Source organism: Panthera onca, chromosome A2 (genome assembly GCF_046562875.1).
Source record: "Panthera onca isolate mPanOnc1 chromosome A2, mPanOnc1 haplotype 2, whole genome shotgun sequence".
In the NCBI taxonomy this organism is placed as follows: Eukaryota; Metazoa; Chordata; class Mammalia; order Carnivora; family Felidae; genus Panthera; species Panthera onca.
Genome location: NC_138340.1, coordinates 34,801,486 through 34,818,273, shown reverse-complemented (window position 1 = coordinate 34,818,273; position 16,788 = coordinate 34,801,486). Strand labels below are relative to the sequence as shown.

The 16,788-nt window shown below is 39.5% G+C and overlaps 1 protein-coding gene across 2 annotated transcripts in view; it reads left to right on the top strand.

The window, feature by feature from the left end:
* The window catches only part of SUCLG2 (succinate-CoA ligase GDP-forming subunit beta), a 273,677-nt gene that overhangs the window by 125,593 nt on the left and 131,296 nt on the right, over positions 1 to 16,788 (top strand). For both annotated transcript variants that reach the window (XM_060631535.3, XM_078442840.2), the window contains exons 3-6: positions 5,768 to 5,867; positions 6,847 to 6,937; positions 11,217 to 11,369; positions 12,889 to 12,978. In XM_060631535.3, coding sequence (XP_060487518.2) covers positions 5,768 to 5,867; positions 6,847 to 6,937; positions 11,217 to 11,369; positions 12,889 to 12,978 — 434 coding nt within the window. The remainder of the gene's footprint in view (positions 1 to 5,767; positions 5,868 to 6,846; positions 6,938 to 11,216; positions 11,370 to 12,888; positions 12,979 to 16,788) is intronic.

The following is a 16,788-nucleotide window of genomic DNA, read 5'->3' as shown; positions in this document are numbered from 1 at the left end:
TTTCGTCATCAATGTTAGGAGGTTCTGCCCTAAAGGTTTCTTACAGAAATATATATCTTTTAATTTGATAGGCAAAATGTAAGATTGTTTTAGTAGTCTTAAGCTATAGAAATAGTAAGATATCACAACTGAATTGAGCCTTTCTGAAGTAATTTTTATCTAGCTTTAAAAATTTTATCACCAACAAAGTCTGTGTCAATCGTTATGAAAATAATTAATAACATCAGTGACAAGATCAGAAGAGTAGACTAGTTTATCATTAGAGATTTTAATGAAAACTATAATGTAATAAATATACAATATTTTTTAAGTTTGGCAATCTGAAAATACAATGTCAAACTTTAAGAATTTGTATAGGAACTAAAATTAAAATTATTCACTTGAAAGCAAAAGTGTGTTATGATATAATTATCTCCTTTATAATCAACAATCTGTTCCAAATGGCAGTATCATGCCCCTACACTATCCAGATGAAGGAAGTACTTTAGATAAAGTGGAATTAATTGACTACTGTGTTTGATAGGAACTTAAGGATTTAAAACTTACATAAAAGCTTTATCAGTAAAGGATTTCTTAATGTAAAATAATGTCTCCCTAAACAGCTTCCTAATTTGTATCACAAAACCCTTGTCCTAGAGATGGCTCTAGTTCCATCTTTTACTTTAAAAGTGACTATTTGGGGCGCCTGGGTGGCGCAGTCGGTTAAGCGTCCGACTTCAGCCAGGTCACGATCTCGCGGTCCGTGAGTTCGAGCCCCGCGTCGGGCTCTGGGCTGATGGCTCGGAGCCTGGAGCCTGCTTCCGATTCTGTGTCTCCCTCTCTCTCTGCCCCTCCCCCGTTCATGCTCTGTCTCTCTCTGTCCCAAAAATAAATTAAAAACGTTGAAAAAAAAAAATTAAAAAAAAAAAAAAAAAGTGACTATTTCAGGTGTGTGTAATTTGAATCTTCTTGGGTAGCAGTCTGGTGGGGAGCCAAGTATCTGTAATCCTAATTCAATCAATGGATGTGACCAGTGATGAAATAGTTTATTCTGACGTCTTTCATGTTTGAAATTTTCTGTTCCAGTACTGGGCAAGCCCACATCAGACATGTTGAAAGGTGAAATAATTGTTTTAGTTTCAGAGATGACATTGGGCATATGGAAAGAGTCATTGCAATATTGTCTCATTCCCAGTGACCTAATTACAACTTGATGAAATAGGACTCCATCTACAACAGCTATTATAATAATCGAAGATAGGTAATTCTCCAATTTTAGGTTTGGGTTCTGGGGTCATAATGAAGTCACAGAAGTTAACTCATTTTCTTTGGGAAATTGGCACTTAGGCACTTATCACCCTATAATTGTATGTCCTTTATAAAGGTTCCTCTTTCTGTAATATCTTTCAGCTCTTTTCATGCATCACCTTCCTCCTTCTTCTTGCCTTCCAGAATAGGTCAATTTGAAATACATTGTAACTTTCTCAATTAAGAATCCTATCAAACCTCATGAAAGGTGATCACCGTGCTGGAAATTATGCCATGCAATTGTGCTGAAAACTGGATATTCCAATTTTGCTCCAGTCAGTGAACCATGGAAATCACAGTTCCCCCAAGAAAGCCAATGTTATTGACTTGAAATAGATGGTTACCTTAGTAGTTTCCAGGTATATACTGCTGCATTTGCATTTAGGAAGCTATTATATATTTTGTTAATGTTTATGTATTTTTGGGAAAGAAGGGCACAGAGAAGGAGACAGAGAATCCCAAGCAGACTCCACCCTGTCAGGGCAGAGCCCCGTGCCTGAGCTCCGAGCTGCCACTGACAAACCCCATGAAATCATGACCTGAGCCGAAATCAAGAGTGGACGCTCAACTGACTGAGCCACCCACATGCCCTGGAAGCTGTTATATTTTTGAAGAGAGCAAGGTTGAATTCACTAAACTATTTTAAATAGATAGCTGAAAATAACATTCTTACTGATATTCCTGATAAACATTTTCACACATATACTAGGTCCTTTTGCATTATGGTTCTGAACTGTTTCTTATAAGCACTCTTTTGCATAAATGTATTTTCAGAATGCTGCCTCTAAAAAGCACAGTGAACCAGTTTTACAAAGCTTGTCTAATTGAAAACATTTCTTATTTATTCTCTTTAGGTTATGCTTTTCTTAATTAATTTAATTTTTTTCTTTGTATATTTAATAATGCTTCTAAGAATGTTTGTTTTCCAGCATAGGACCATAAAAATTGGCATAAAACTTTGTTATTGTAATTAGAATGAAACTTGTCATAAGAAATGAAAGGAAAATATTTGAAAAAGTATTATTTTAATGTGGCTAATAGAGTCAAACAAGACCATGGTGTGGGGTTTTTTTGAGGGGGGGTGCTTTCTAAATGGCTATAAATATTGTTCTCATAAGAGATTTGGTAGTTGAGAATCTTACATATTTATAAGCTTGTCAAATATGTCACAGTGCTTTTTCTCCTAAAATATATATAAATCATAGTAAACTGGTTTCCATCTAACCAAGAGGAATCCTAGTCATGAGCACTGTTCATTATCAGAAACTAACCAGAAAGGGAACAAAATAAAGTGAATGCATTGCACATTTACGCTGCTGCATATAAGAGTAGTAGTTAAGGACAAGGAGTTTGGAGTTATACATACCTGGAATTTTCCACCTCGGAGTCCAGTACTATGGTTATCAGTACAGAAGTGTAATCTGTTTCCATACAAAAGCTATTAGAGTAGATGTTATTTCTCCCTCCATCTCTTTTTTTAGCTTGTTACCCCTAAAGTATGGTTAAATCATCTTATGGCAGACAAACATTGGATTTCATGTCTGAGATATTCTTTTGTAATTTTGCTTGGGATTAGGAGAGTAATGTGAAAACCCAAAAGCAATCCAAAAATGTGTATATTTGGCGAAATCAGATTTATTTTAAATAGAATGGAAACAGTGACTGTGTGAATCAGCTTGGTTAATACTGGATGAGAAGAATAGCTACTGTTCAGTAGGATTTGGCTGCTTAATTTTCTCCCCTCCAAATAAATAACTAAATTAAATTACTTCACGTGAGTTGCAGTCAAGATGAGACAAACTTGCTTTCTTTTAGGCTATTGATGCCCTATAACTTATTTAACATCTGAGATCTAATAAGAAGAGATGATTTTAGTGAGCTTATTTTTGGCCTGGGGTGTAAGTTGCAGGAGACATACCTAGATGGGATACAGTTTTTTCCTTTGTCTTTTGCCATTTGTCCCAGTATGGCTTCACAGTGCCCAAAATGGTTGTTTGGTCTACCAGCTTGGTGGCATGGAATCCTTTGACACGTGGTCAAATGGTGACACATGTAATTGACAACCACTTCATTGAGGCTACAACTGTTTCTTTGTCTTGATGGTTCATGCCTAAGGCTGATTTAATTAAGCATATCTAGTGCCAATTAACGATGCCCAATTAGGTATTCTGTCTGGCTTTCAAGTGTTGCTGCTGGAGATCTAGAGAAAAGCATCTCTTTCTTCTGGATGACAAGCATGTGAAAATTGATAATGGCAATGGAATGCTGGTTATCCTTTTTAAATAATTTGAAGGGATCACAATTAAAAATTTGAGTAGACCGTATTTTTTCTATTTGATGGCTCCAAAAGAGAAATAGGAAATGTCTTCCTATATACCTTTATTTTTTTGGTTAATTGCTAAAAATAATTAGCGATGATAGTTACCATATTTTGACTTCTTTTTAATGTGCCAGGCATTGAGATAAGCACTTTACCTACTATATTTCACTTACTCTTCACATCATCCTAACACTATAGATTATTATAGCCATTTTACTGACAGGCATGTCACTTTTCCCTTTCTGAGCCTCAGTCTCCTCCGGTCTACAAAGAAAGTGATAGGCAGAGTGAGAGATTTTAGGTCTGTTTAACTCCACAGTCCGCGCTCTTACTGCTGTTCTTAGGCTCAATAGCCAAGATACGAAATACATTCGTTTTACTTGGTTTCTTTCCTGGTGAGTTTCTGGTAATGAGTTGTCATCCCAACTTGCTCTTTACTCAGGTTGATGTGAGCCAGTTTATCCTAAGACATGGGTTTGACTGATGTTGTGATGGTTCATATCTAGGGCAGCAACAGGTGTAGGAGGACATCGAGGGCAGCAGAGAAGGAGCCATGCTTGCTTCTGGGAGAAGGTGAAGCCTGGTTTTCTGAGTGTTAAGAAAATTTAGGGGAAGGGAAGACCAACGAATAAAGACCAAGAACTTTCATAATCTGACTACCTCAGCTGGAGTAGCTGTCTTACCCAGTGCTGTCATAATGTCAAATCTTGTAGCTCCTTGTTGCGTTCATGACAAAACCCTCTGTGGCTCCTTCTCTTTGAACCTTTGCCTGCTTGTCTTGAGTAAGAAGAACAATAATAGAAATCACTGAAACAGCCAACGCTTACAGAGCCCTCCACCTTCCATGAATGGTGGCTGCCACCAGCAAACTTATTATTATTATTATTCGCCCACATCTGCCCGAGTGGAAATAATCCTTTTGATTCTTTAGAAGATAGAAAGGTATTAAAATGAACTAAATGGTCATGGCAGTAGCCTTTCATTAATCATATGAGTTTCAGGCTTTTGGGATAAAGTATTTACATGTATTGTCTAATTCTTAAACCAATCCTCATCATTTTTTACAGTTGGGTAAACGGAGTCTCAGAGACATTTAGTAACTTGCCAGGTGTCGTCACCTGGATGAGGGACAGAGTCCTGATGGAAACCCAGTCTGCAGATTCTAAACCTGGTGTGTTAAACCAGAAGGCTATTAGAGCCTTATAGAAGATTGACTTAGTTTTCTGATGTTAGACAAAGAGGAACGACAAACAGAGGGTGCCAGCTGTGGTTGAAGATGTGTACTATTTGGTTTATGAAACATGTTTGATTTGAGGCCTGTTTGTTTTTTCCTTTTGTGGTTGGGGAGGGCAGTGTCCCTCTTTGCTCAAGACCTTATTTCTGTCACTGGGCTGCTTCATGCATTCAGCTTTCAAGCCAGGCGCATGAAGATGTTTGAAGTTTATGACTCAGGTCTCAAAGGTCAACAACAGGCAGTACCTGCCCCCCCCCCCCCCCCGCCCCTGTTCCTTGAGTATGTCGAGAAACAAAAATTCCACAGCCACCTTCCTCCAGGATGTTTTGTTACCCTGCCACCATTTCAGAAATATTGCTTGCTTTCAGGTTCAATCCATTTCCTCCTCCCTTATCCAGTCCCATCACTATATAGAACAACTGCTCAGAAATCTGGTGGTTTCCAAGAATACAGTTATTAACTGCTCTCTTTGCATCTTGTCTTAAACGTCTCCCCTATGTAATCCAGTCTTCCCTTCGACATCTCAGCCGGCTGACAGGTAGTTAGTTCTTCTGACTGGCAGATTGGTGCCTCAGTCACATGGGAGTGTCATTACACAGTAAAATTAATACCTCCAGCCTGGATTTATTTAGCATCTTCTGACACTCAAAAGAGCAGGGGAACACATGCCTTGCTTTCTCTTGGGATGGTTGAGTATTAGATTAAACTGGTAGGAAATATTTTAATGCCCTCGATAAAGACTTTGTATTTAGGTGCATTGATGTTTTTTTTCTGGACGTTTTTTATGCCTTTATTTTCAAAGTTGGTTTAATAGAGCTTTTACAAACACTTTTGGAAATTAGGTGCATTTCCACGTTCCTTGTTGCTCAAAAACAAAACAACAACAACAGAAAAACCTACTACTGACTCTGGGTTTTCTTTTTCAGATGCAAAAGAAATTGTTTTGAAAGCCCAGATCTTAGCTGGAGGAAGAGGAAAAGGTGTCTTCAGTAGCGGTTTGAAAGGAGGCGTTCATTTAACAAAAGAGTAAGTCTGGAGGTGTTACTTCTCTGTCTTTTGGCTAAGTATTAATGGAAGATCTTACTCATGATTGAAGGGAGCATTGAGAAAAATGGTTGGAATGGGGTGGGAGCAGAAGGTAGCAAGTAGAGGAAATGAATTATAGGTAGAGGAGGGCTCTGGCAATGCTCCAGTGTTCTTTCTCCCATAAAAGGATTTTTTCCTCACTAATTGGTAAAAAACCTGACACTCCGTCTGCCCTCAGTCAGTGATCCATCATAAATGTTGAAAATGATAACACAAAATAAATGCTGCCGCCATATTGTCACTTGCCTATTCTGGAGCCTGCAAGTGGCTCCCCATTACCAGTGGCTTCACTTGTCCCTCCTGTCTGACAGTCTGAACCTTCCCTTATCATGGCCTGTCTCTTGTGTCTGCCAGCACTGCTCCTGTGCCTCTCTTCCGTCACATACCTTTTCATTATTTACTTTGAATCATACCCTCTCCCTTATGCCCTCATTGGCCAATACTTCTCACATTACCCAAGTCAAGTTTTTGTTATTCAGCTCTTATCTAAATCTGTTGTGCATTTCAGTATTGTCTTTCTACTGTGATTGTAACTTATTTTGGGGAGAGAGGATAGCAGAGGGAAGCAAGAATCTCCCCTTTCCCTTCCCTTCCCTTCCCTTCCCTTCCCTTCCCTTCCCTTCCCTTCCCTTCCCTTCCTCTCTTCCTCATTCCCTTTCTTCCTTCCTTCTTCCTTCCCTTTTTTCAATCTTCCTTCCTTCCTTCCTTCCCTCCCTCCCTCATATATATTGCTCTCAATGAGCCTCTGGTACCTTGCTAGGTACCTAGTACATAGCAGAAAGCCTTGTGGACTCTGTGAGGGTGGAGCTGGACCCTGTGCAGTGTGGACATGAGGACATAACATGCACTCTGCTTTAAAATAATTTTCACCGTAGACAATGTTTTTGTTTTTTCTCTTTCCCTTTTCCTTCACTCCTAGCCCTCAAGTTGTAGGCCAGCTGGCTAAACAGATGATTGGCTATAATCTAGCAACAAAACAAACTCCAAAAGAAGGTGTGAAAGTTAACAAGGTAATATGAATGCTTTTGGTCATTTTCTGTGTCTGTGTTACAAGAAAAGAAAATCACATTTCATTTTTGACAGTCTGATGAAGCAGTGCACTTTGGCCATGTGCCATTTTGTTTTTTAAACTTCTTATAATCTCTTTAGGTTGTGGTATGACTTTGAGGAGAAATAAAAAGGGTTCTGTGATAGTGTGAGTGTTTATCATCATCAGCATTTAGTAAACGTAGGTGCGGGTGAGTGATCAAAACAACTGCTTTGCCTTTCAGAACATTCTGTTTAAAGCTGGAAAGGGCTTCGTACTCAGCTCTTCCTGCTGATAGCTCTTCCTGCTCAGTGCAGGACATTCTCTGTTCCTCCACAACCCCATTTCATTATGTATCAGAGTTACCTGTAATGTTGTTTTTCTAAGTGTCGCTATACCTTACTTTGAGTTTAGTAGCGTTTAAAGCCATGTTATCCCTGGAATTATGGAGTATTAGTGGTCCTTTGGGGTTCTGAAGTGTATATAGGCTGCACATCATACACACCTGCAGAACTTAGAGCTCTGTGTGAAGTGGCCTGCCTCAGGCATAAAATTGGGGTGGCGCAGTCGAGGCCAGAACCTAAGTCTCCTCCTGTCATTTTGTTTGCTGTACGCTCCTCATCAATGGAAGCACCAGAACTCGCTACCTGATTTGCAGGACCCAGTGCCAAAACAAATGCGGGGACCCTCGCTCAAATTTCAAGTCACTTACAACAAATAATACACCAAGAGACCAAGAGGAGGACCCTTCTGAGTTTCGGCCCCTATAAGTTTGACTATAAGGACAAACCCCAGCCCTGGCAGGCATAGATCGTTAAAAGTCCCTGATGGTGCAAGGGGGCCCAGCATTTTGGGGAGCAGATTAGATAAGGTTAAAAATATATCCAGGTTCTGCCAGTGTGTTATGCCTAGAGAACCTGAGGTAGTACATTCTGTTTTTACTTTTCAGGGTGAGTTGTGTGGAAAGTTGTTAACATGACCAAAAAAAAAAAAAAAAAATCGCTGGGTGGTTTACTTAGCGTACCATGACAGGGTCTATCTTGGTCCCAAAGAGGGAGATGGAAATCCTGGTGGTCCTTAGCTCTTTCACTCTGAGAACATAAAGCTTTTATAAATGTTAGGAAAGCGTATTGACGAAACTGGTTATGCTGTTTTCCCTTTACCCCCACTTCTCACAGTTAAGAACTATTTAAAACTCAAAAGTGTTTTGTTTTGATTTTTGTTTGGCCCAACACAGTACTTGTATTTGCCTTTTAAATCTGATTATGAGCCTGTGCCTTTGTTAACTTCTTCAAAATTTGTCCATAGAGGACATGATAAGTATTTTTTTGTTTGTAGGAATTCGTTGTTTTATATGAATATATTTCTTTTTAGATTATAGTTTGTGATACTTTTTAAAAGCATGTAAAAAATACCTAAAGCAGATTTGCACTGTGTGGTAATGCATAAAATTAGTTTGTAGATAGGTTTTGAAAGACTGAAGATAAGTGCATTCCTGTACATTGAGTCATTGCTAGGAAACATCTAGAATGATTTACTTTTAAGTAGTGTTTTTTTTTTCCCTGATTGTAAAAGTGATTCACACACATAAAAACTTCCAGTAGTACAGAAATATAGAAATTAGAAAATAAAAGTTTCTTGGATTCTCACCACAGTGAAATATCATTTCTGTCCTTTTTCTGTATAAAATGTATGTTACCCCATTTCTATAATAATATTATATGTGGTTTTAAGGAACATGCATTTTTTTTTACATATGAATATCTTGGACATCAGTAGAAGTCCCCCAGAAACTTTTATTTCTAAGTTTAATTGAGAAGCTGTTTAAACACACATACGTACATTTATACACATTGGATATTTTTTTCTAAGTCTGTGCCAATGCATTTTAGGTGTGTTCCCTAGAATAATAATAGGGGAGGTGAGACTGCACTCCTCATTATGTTCTTCACGATTCAGTACCAGCAAAGCTTACTGCTGTGTAGCAAGCAAAGTTCAGAAACTGAATATATTTTTAATGTTATCTAATCATGGTCCTGTTGCGAATAGTTTGTGCACTGGTACTCATCCACAGTTTCAACAGCACCATATTAAAAACAAAAACAAAAACAGACCAACCAGCCAGGTTCAGTGGTCCAGTAGGGTAAAGTAAGTGAAAAAGCTTTCTTTCCTGGGGGACTCCACGAAAAGGCTGTGCTGATGATACTGTTTTTGTCAGTCACAGATGAAGTCACATTATTGAGACGTGTCTAACTGAGTTCCTGGTGGGATGAGAGTGTTTGTGGAATTCACTGGGAATGTTTTCTTAAAGAGTGATACTTTATTTACACCAAGCAGGAGCCAGTTCAGACAGCAGCTGGTCTCTCACAAATAGAAATTTGATGGAACGTACAGAACATCTGTCAACATTTTAGAAGATTAAGAATAGGACTCTTGAATGACACGTCTCCTAAAAAGTTAGAATATTGTGTTGCTTCTCAGAATAACTACTGAAAATCATTAAATCTTGTTCTCTAGACTAGCTCTTATTAGATAGAAAGTGAACTTGAAAACAGAATGCTTCTATGAAAATCTTAACACCACGTGCCAAGAAGTATTTCCTACATAGTCATGAGTTACCATTTATGATAAAAGAGTCAGTATGATGCCTCTTATCAGGCATTTTATTTTTAACCAGTGATAAATTCCACAAGTGTTTGAAAAGAAGAAATTTTGAGTTCATTTCTTTATAGCATTTTAGGTCGTCATGTTTATCCCATTTCATGTGACTTAAAAATTTGTGGTTTTATGACATCTGGGTAATTAGCAAGAAATGATGTTTTATCTGTGACTTTCTTTTGTGAAACCTATTAGTGGACTACTTTTAGGAAAAGCAATGTAAATGCTTTCATTATTTTCACTTCTAGTACTAATGATGAATATTCTTTTCTTTCCTTCTTTTGTTCTTTCTTTCTTTCTTTCTTTCTTTCTTTCTTTCTTTCTTTCTTTTTTAACCATCCAAGGCATCTTTTACCATTTTTATTTGGAGTGTCATTTGGTACAGTTTCTCTCTCTAAGGCAATTTGATAGTACTTAACATCTTAAATATGAAGAGTCTAAAACCTAGCCATCTTTTTTCTAGGTACCTTATTATAGGGATATGAAAACAAATGAGTGAAGATATACACACAAAAATAAGCACTCAAGTGGCATTTGAGAAAAATTGAAGTCCACGTAAATGTCTGTCAGTAGGGATATGGTCAAATAAATACTGACATATAAGTACCATCTAGTCACAATGAAGAGAGAGAATGTTGGAAAGATTTCCAAGCTGTAATATTAATATTAAAAACAAGAAGAAAGAAAAGCATTCAAGCACGTATAATATGCTTCCATGCGCACTACGGTAATGCTTGTAGATGTATAGGAAAGAGAGAAGTCAGCAGTGATTTTTCCTGGTAGGCCTGCTGCACACAGCTGTTGTGGTTGTGTACTGAGCAAGACAGCCAGCCGAAACAGTGAGAACAGAATGAAACCCTTCCATCCCACTTGTCTCTTGCCCAAGCACAGTCCTTGCATACACTGGACCATATCCTCCCAAAGGTGCTACTTTATCTGATGATCACAAACGTTTCATATGGGCTCCTGATCACCCTAACTGCTGAGGCCCGAGTGCTGTATATGTGCAGCTGGGGGCTGCTTTCACTGTGTCATTTATATACGTCTAGTACCTTTTGCGTTATTTTTGAACACGCAAATAGTATATTTGTAATTTAAAAGGAAGCATAAATTGAATTAGCAATACACTTGATCAATGAGATAGAGGCATATATACATATAAAGCATCAGATGTACTGTAAAAGAATCCTTTCTTGGGCAGCAAACTTGGTTTTCCACTAGTGTAATCTGAGAAAAATCAATGTGGTAATATGTATGTACTGTTAATGTCTCAAATTAAAATAACAACTGCTTCCCTGGAGTTTTTCTTAAGTGTCAGGGTTTCTCAAGGAAGAAGAAGAAAAGAAAAAAAAAGATTAAAGTGGGAAAGTTCCTTGAGGCAAACCAAATACCTGTCACTTTAGCAAGTTAGCAGGATCAATTAAGGAGGTGAAAATGGGCATTCTGTACCATGAAAGCAGAACTCTCAAATCTCTGGGAGGTAACTCAGTGGGTTTGAAGAGCCTAAAATGAAGCTGTTTGATTTGTGTAGCAAGTTTATATAGATTTCCAAGTGGGAATGAGCTTGATGCTGAATTAATTTGACTTTCCCACTAATGTGGTAGGTGATGGTTGCTGAAGCCTTGGACATTTCCAGAGAAACCTACTTGGCCATTCTGATGGACCGGTCCTGCAATGGCCCTGTGCTGGTGGGCAGCCCTCAGGGGGGCGTTGACATCGAAGAGGTGGCCGCTTCAAATCCAGAGCTTATTTTTAAGGTATGTTTGTATTCCTGACTATGCTGTGTTCATTGACTATTGTTGCACGAGCTGTTAAAGATTTAATGTGCAGTCTGAGGCTGGTAGCAGCACGTTCGTTCCTGGGATTTACGGCATGAAAGACCTTGAGTCCTTTTTCTTACTGAGCGCTATGCTGAGGTTGGGCAGAACCAAGGTATTCCCTATCCAGGGTCTTTTTCTTTGCTTTCCCCCTCCCTCCCTTTATTCCTCCTTCCTGCCTTTTCTTCCTTCCTCATTTCTTCCATACCCCCCCCAAGAATTAACCAATGGGAGAGGACTGTGGTGTTTCCATTTCCCCTCAGTTGACTCCACCCCACCGCACAGTGTATATGATCCAGAAATCCGCTCCTAGGACACCAGATGTGAGCTGGAGACTGCCATGATGTCTTTCAGTACAGCTTATGTAAACCGGAATCCTTCAGGGGCTCAGATTCTATCAGTGTGCTTCAATCCTTTAAAGCTTGCCCTTAGTATCTGGTCACAGATCTGGCTGAGGTCAAATCCTAACTCACCAGCAAGCATCTCAGTGTTTCCAAGCCTCATTGTTTTTGAATCACTTCAGTGATTTCCACCCCACAGAATTGTGAGAAATAATGAGGTGATGTGTACAAAGTGCTTCTCAACCTACCTCAGCTGTGAGAAGAAAAATCTACGGTCTTTAGAACTGTAATTCTGGTTTTTAATTTGGGGTTCTTGGTGTCAAAAAATCACATTAGAAATTTTTAGCAGAAAGATATATTATTTCTTTTAGAATGTGATTTTGTTTCCCTTCAAAAAGCAGGAATTTTTTTTTCCTGAACCTCTTTGTTTAGATCAGGTACTGATACTTTGGGTGATTGGTTTTGGAATATTTTCACCCACATTACATCTTTTAGGTTAGCTACCTTGCAGGTTAAGTTGAGACTTTACATGCTAGCTTACCAATAATACCTACTCATTTTCAAAATTACTGTGATTTAAACAAGCCATTCCATTTGTGAAGAGAACACCTGAAATAATGTATATGAACAGCACTTAGTATCTTGGAGAGAATGGCACTTTGTAGAGCTCAGGTATTATTAATAATTATCATCATCAATAGGGTATTTAAATCATATGGTAATATTTAACCTACATATGACAAGCTCTAAACTTAACAGCAATATTAGGCAGGAAAACCTTACTCTGGAAGCCTTCCAAAAGATGTCATAAAAATTAACTGACTAAATATTCGTCGGTGCCATCTGTATAGTAATTAAAAGTGAAAACTGGCATCCGATTGTCTTGTCAGCATGCCACCCTGAAGAATTACATGGTTTTTGGAAAGGCTGTGTTTTAGATGGTCTGCTAATTAAAACATACCCTATAGGCAGCTGCAGTAGCCCTGCTCGGAGATCTTTGGAAAGGTGCCACCCTTGAATTACTCATTTGCAAATAAATACTGAGCCTTTCTTTCCAGGTTGTGAATCTTTTCATTTGCCTGTCTTGAGTTTTCCTTATTTTATTCATTTTTTCCCAGGAAGAAATCGACATTATTGAAGGGATAAAGGACAGCCAAGCTCAGAGGATGGCAGAAAACCTAGGCTTCCTTGGGCCTTTGAAAAACCAGGTACCTGAGCATTTGGAGGCCACTGTGCATATGACTTGTTTCAGAAAATGTGTGCTACCTTCCTTACTTGCCTCTGATGTTTGTGCTTCTCCAGGACCCAGGATTATTTATTTGTCCAACCATTTTTCCCCAGTCGTTTGTGATGAAGAAAAATATTTCCCTTGTGTTCTAGAAAAGGGTGTTTATGAGATGTGTTCAAATATACGTGTGAGCGTTGTGTGCGGATACATGCATTTTGCTGTGTATGTTAGTCTCTCTGTTTTTTTCTGCAGCACTACAGTGCCAGCCCATGAATTAGATGAGGCAGCATAGTGGTGAGAGGGACAGGCTGTAGAGTCAGGCAGACCTGAGTTTGAATCCTGTACTGCCATCCAGCATGCCTGATTCCACCCATCTGAATGTCTGTCATCGTCTGTGAAATGGGGATAATGAGACCCCAAATGGGAGGCCTCTTGTTAGGACAGAGTAAGCCCAGTACACAGGTGCTTAGTCAGTACTCCAGAAAGGTCAGCTGTTATTGTTATTAATAATACACGTTACTTAACTAATTGCTATTCTTTCATAGCTAATGGGATTTGAGATGAATATTAATGGCCTGAAAGTGATACTTCACAGAAAACAGCTTAAATTATGCCAATTTAGTAATCATATCTCATGGCTTCAAAGACAGAAAAACTGTCCTCTGAGCTGTTGGGGGAGAGACTCTGTCTTGAGCTTCACAGTTCTGCGTTGTCCTTGGTCCAGCCCACCGAGCCGCATTGGGTGTTTACATGAGCAAGCTTCTTTGTCTCACAGTTAAAGGAGAAGGATTTACTGGCTGTTTTCTTCCTTCTCCACTACCAAGAGAAGCCACCTTAATAACCCAAAGTCCTGTGTGTATGTATATGTGAGTGTATACGTGAGTATGTGTGTGTTTCCTGGGGCCCCCAATGGTTCCAGAGTATTTACTGCTATTTAGTTGGGCAACGTTCCTCTAATAAAACAGATTTCACACTCTTTTCTTTTTCTTTTGATTGACTCTATCTCTAGAAATTGAAGGCTGGAAATAGGCAAGTCATAGAAGGGTAAAGCAGAGTAAGACTTTAAAAATATCTACGTTTGAATTAAGAGAGGACAGCACTTAACTTGAACTTGGGAGGAAAGGCTCCCTTGGAAGGTGGAAGGTTCAAGATGGAAGAAGGGGCAGGAACATGTGGGACTAAACCTTAGCAGGAGAAAGAGCCAGGACTCAGTGGACAGTTACAAGAACTAATTGTCACTTCTGAGACTGTCAAAGAGATGTCAAGTTAGTGACGTGCTGAAAGGAAGTTATCGTGGATTCCTGAGTAAGGGCTGCCGTGGTTGGAGTCACCTCCTGAGAATGAGGTCACTAATTAGCTTAGCCGTCCACTTGACACTTATTGTGGGACTTCTTGTGTAGGGGTGTGGTCACTGGGACCGTTCTTCCATAGGGTCCCCGTGTTCTAGCGACACTGCCCTACAGTCAGCTCCAGAATGTGCTCCATAACCCTATTCACATTCTCTGTATGCCTCTGCACATTGCTGTCTGTCTTACTTATTTGCAGTCGCCTTTGTAGATCCTGGTGTGCACCATGGAAGGGACATTGTCAGCTTTGCTCACTGCTCTGTTGGAAGCGAAGTTCTTGGCAGGTATATCAGATGCCCTGCAAACATTCGTCCTATGCGTGAATAGGTGCTACAACACGTCCAGGATGTCCACTTCGAAGAGCTTCCTGGGGAGTTGGTGATAGGCAGGAGAATAAATCTGGAGCGGGCAAATCTGCTAACCCCTTGGCTTGACAGCTCAGGAGGTGAATGTGACAGAGAGTTCTAGAGAAGGCAGTAATAGTTCTAGGGACCCCAGAAGATAGTTTCCACCACTCTTCATTTAGAAGAGAAATTTAAGAGTCATAGCTTTTTAAATGGTTGAATCACGTTTTTTTCCAGCACCCCAGACACTCTGGGTTTAAATGAATTACCTGCGGAAGGAAGATGAGCATGCAAGTTCTCAGGGGTCATGAAGAGCTATAATGTCATTGTATTTTTGACTTAAATGTGCTAAGGAAAGGAAAGAAGTTTTGAATTCATTTTTTTTTCCTGTTTGTTTTTTTTTTTTCATTGCCAACCAAATGAAAGCCTTTAAATCTCCGTTTGCTCAGCAAAGTTGGAGTGAGCTCTCCCTGGGTGCTGCTCACTCTGCTGGACCCTGGAAAACATGATGAGAAATAGCCACTGTTCTCCAGGGGCTCCCAGAACAGTGATCAGGTGCTGGTAGCGATTATAGGGACAGGGAGTAGGAAGGAGCGCGAGGGTAATCCTAGTTGTAGGTGTGTGGGAATTTGTTCATCTAGGGACAACTGATGTTATTTGTACACTAGGAAGGAGACTGTATGTGTGCTGGAGTGGTAGATTTGGGCATGCATTAGGATGCTTCCTTAAGCCACAGGGATCAGTGAAATGTTCCAGAAAGTCAGTGTCTAGTAAGCAGAGGCTTACTCGCAAGAAAAGGAGACTTGGGAGGAGGCTCCCAAGAAGAGAAAACATGAAAATTGTTTTTATGTTTTTATTTATTTTTGAGAGAGAGACAGAGTACGAGTGGAGGAGGGGGCAGATAGAGAGGGAAACACAGAATCCAAAGCAGGCTCCAGGCTCTGAGCTGTCAGTACAGAGCCCAGTGCAGGGCTTGAACCCGTGAACCGTGAGATCATGACCTGAGCTGAAGTCAGATGCTTAACTCACTGAGCCACCGAGAGCTCCAAGAAGATTATTTAAATGGCCATCGATCAGTGATCCTTTGGTCAAGAAATGGTACCTTCAAGGTACCTTAGATTCAGTGTGACCTTGAACATTACTTAATTTTCATCTAGGATATGGTTTAGGCATGTGGAGGCTGTGCTCTCTTGGATGAACAACTTATAAAATGATTATCTTGTAAAGTTACTAATATCTTTCCAACCCATGCCTGTTGTGTCTGAACTCAGTGAGGTATTCACGTTAGACTTAAAGAAATATCACCTGGTACAGAAATTACCAAGTATGTGTTCCTGACAGAATTCATTTCAGCAAGAATTGGTTGAAAAGACTAAAGCCACAGGAAAGCAGAAAAGGACTGAAAATTCATAGATCTGTCAATTGTGTTAGTTATCCTCTATACTATTAACTTCTTTTTTTTTCTTTTTTTTTAATGTTTATTTATTTTTGAGACAGAGAGAGACAGAGCATGAGCAGGGAAGGGGCAGAGAGAGAGGGAGACACAGAATGTGAAGCAGGCTCCAGTCTCTGAGCTGTCAGCACAGAGCCCGATGCGGGGCTCGAACTCACGAACTGTGAGATCATGACTGGAGCCGAAGTTGGACGCTTAACCGACTGAGCCACCCAGGCGCCCTAATACTATTAATTTCTGAAACATAAGCACCCTGTATTGTCAATATGCAACTTCAGTATTTAAGCTAATGAAAAGATTTGATGGGCCCAGTTAAAAAAGATCACCAATACCTCTGGGAATGGTTTGTCCCTCTGGCTAGCTTTAAGAACTGTGTGTGAATGTTGATGACATTGGTTCCTGGAATCAAACCAAAATATTGCTAAAATTTTTAAGCTATTCAAACACTTTTGAAGGTACCTGTAAATTTGTCAGGGTTTCATACATATGGCCCAAAGGATATTTGATTTTAGGCATCGTAATTTTTTAAATTGCTTAGCAAACAACCTTAAAATAACATTAATTGGTGGCAAAAGAAGAGAAAACAAATAGTCTGTAGAGTGTGGTTATGAACTGAGGAAGTAGGTGGCAGTAGGAAGCTGGCTGCC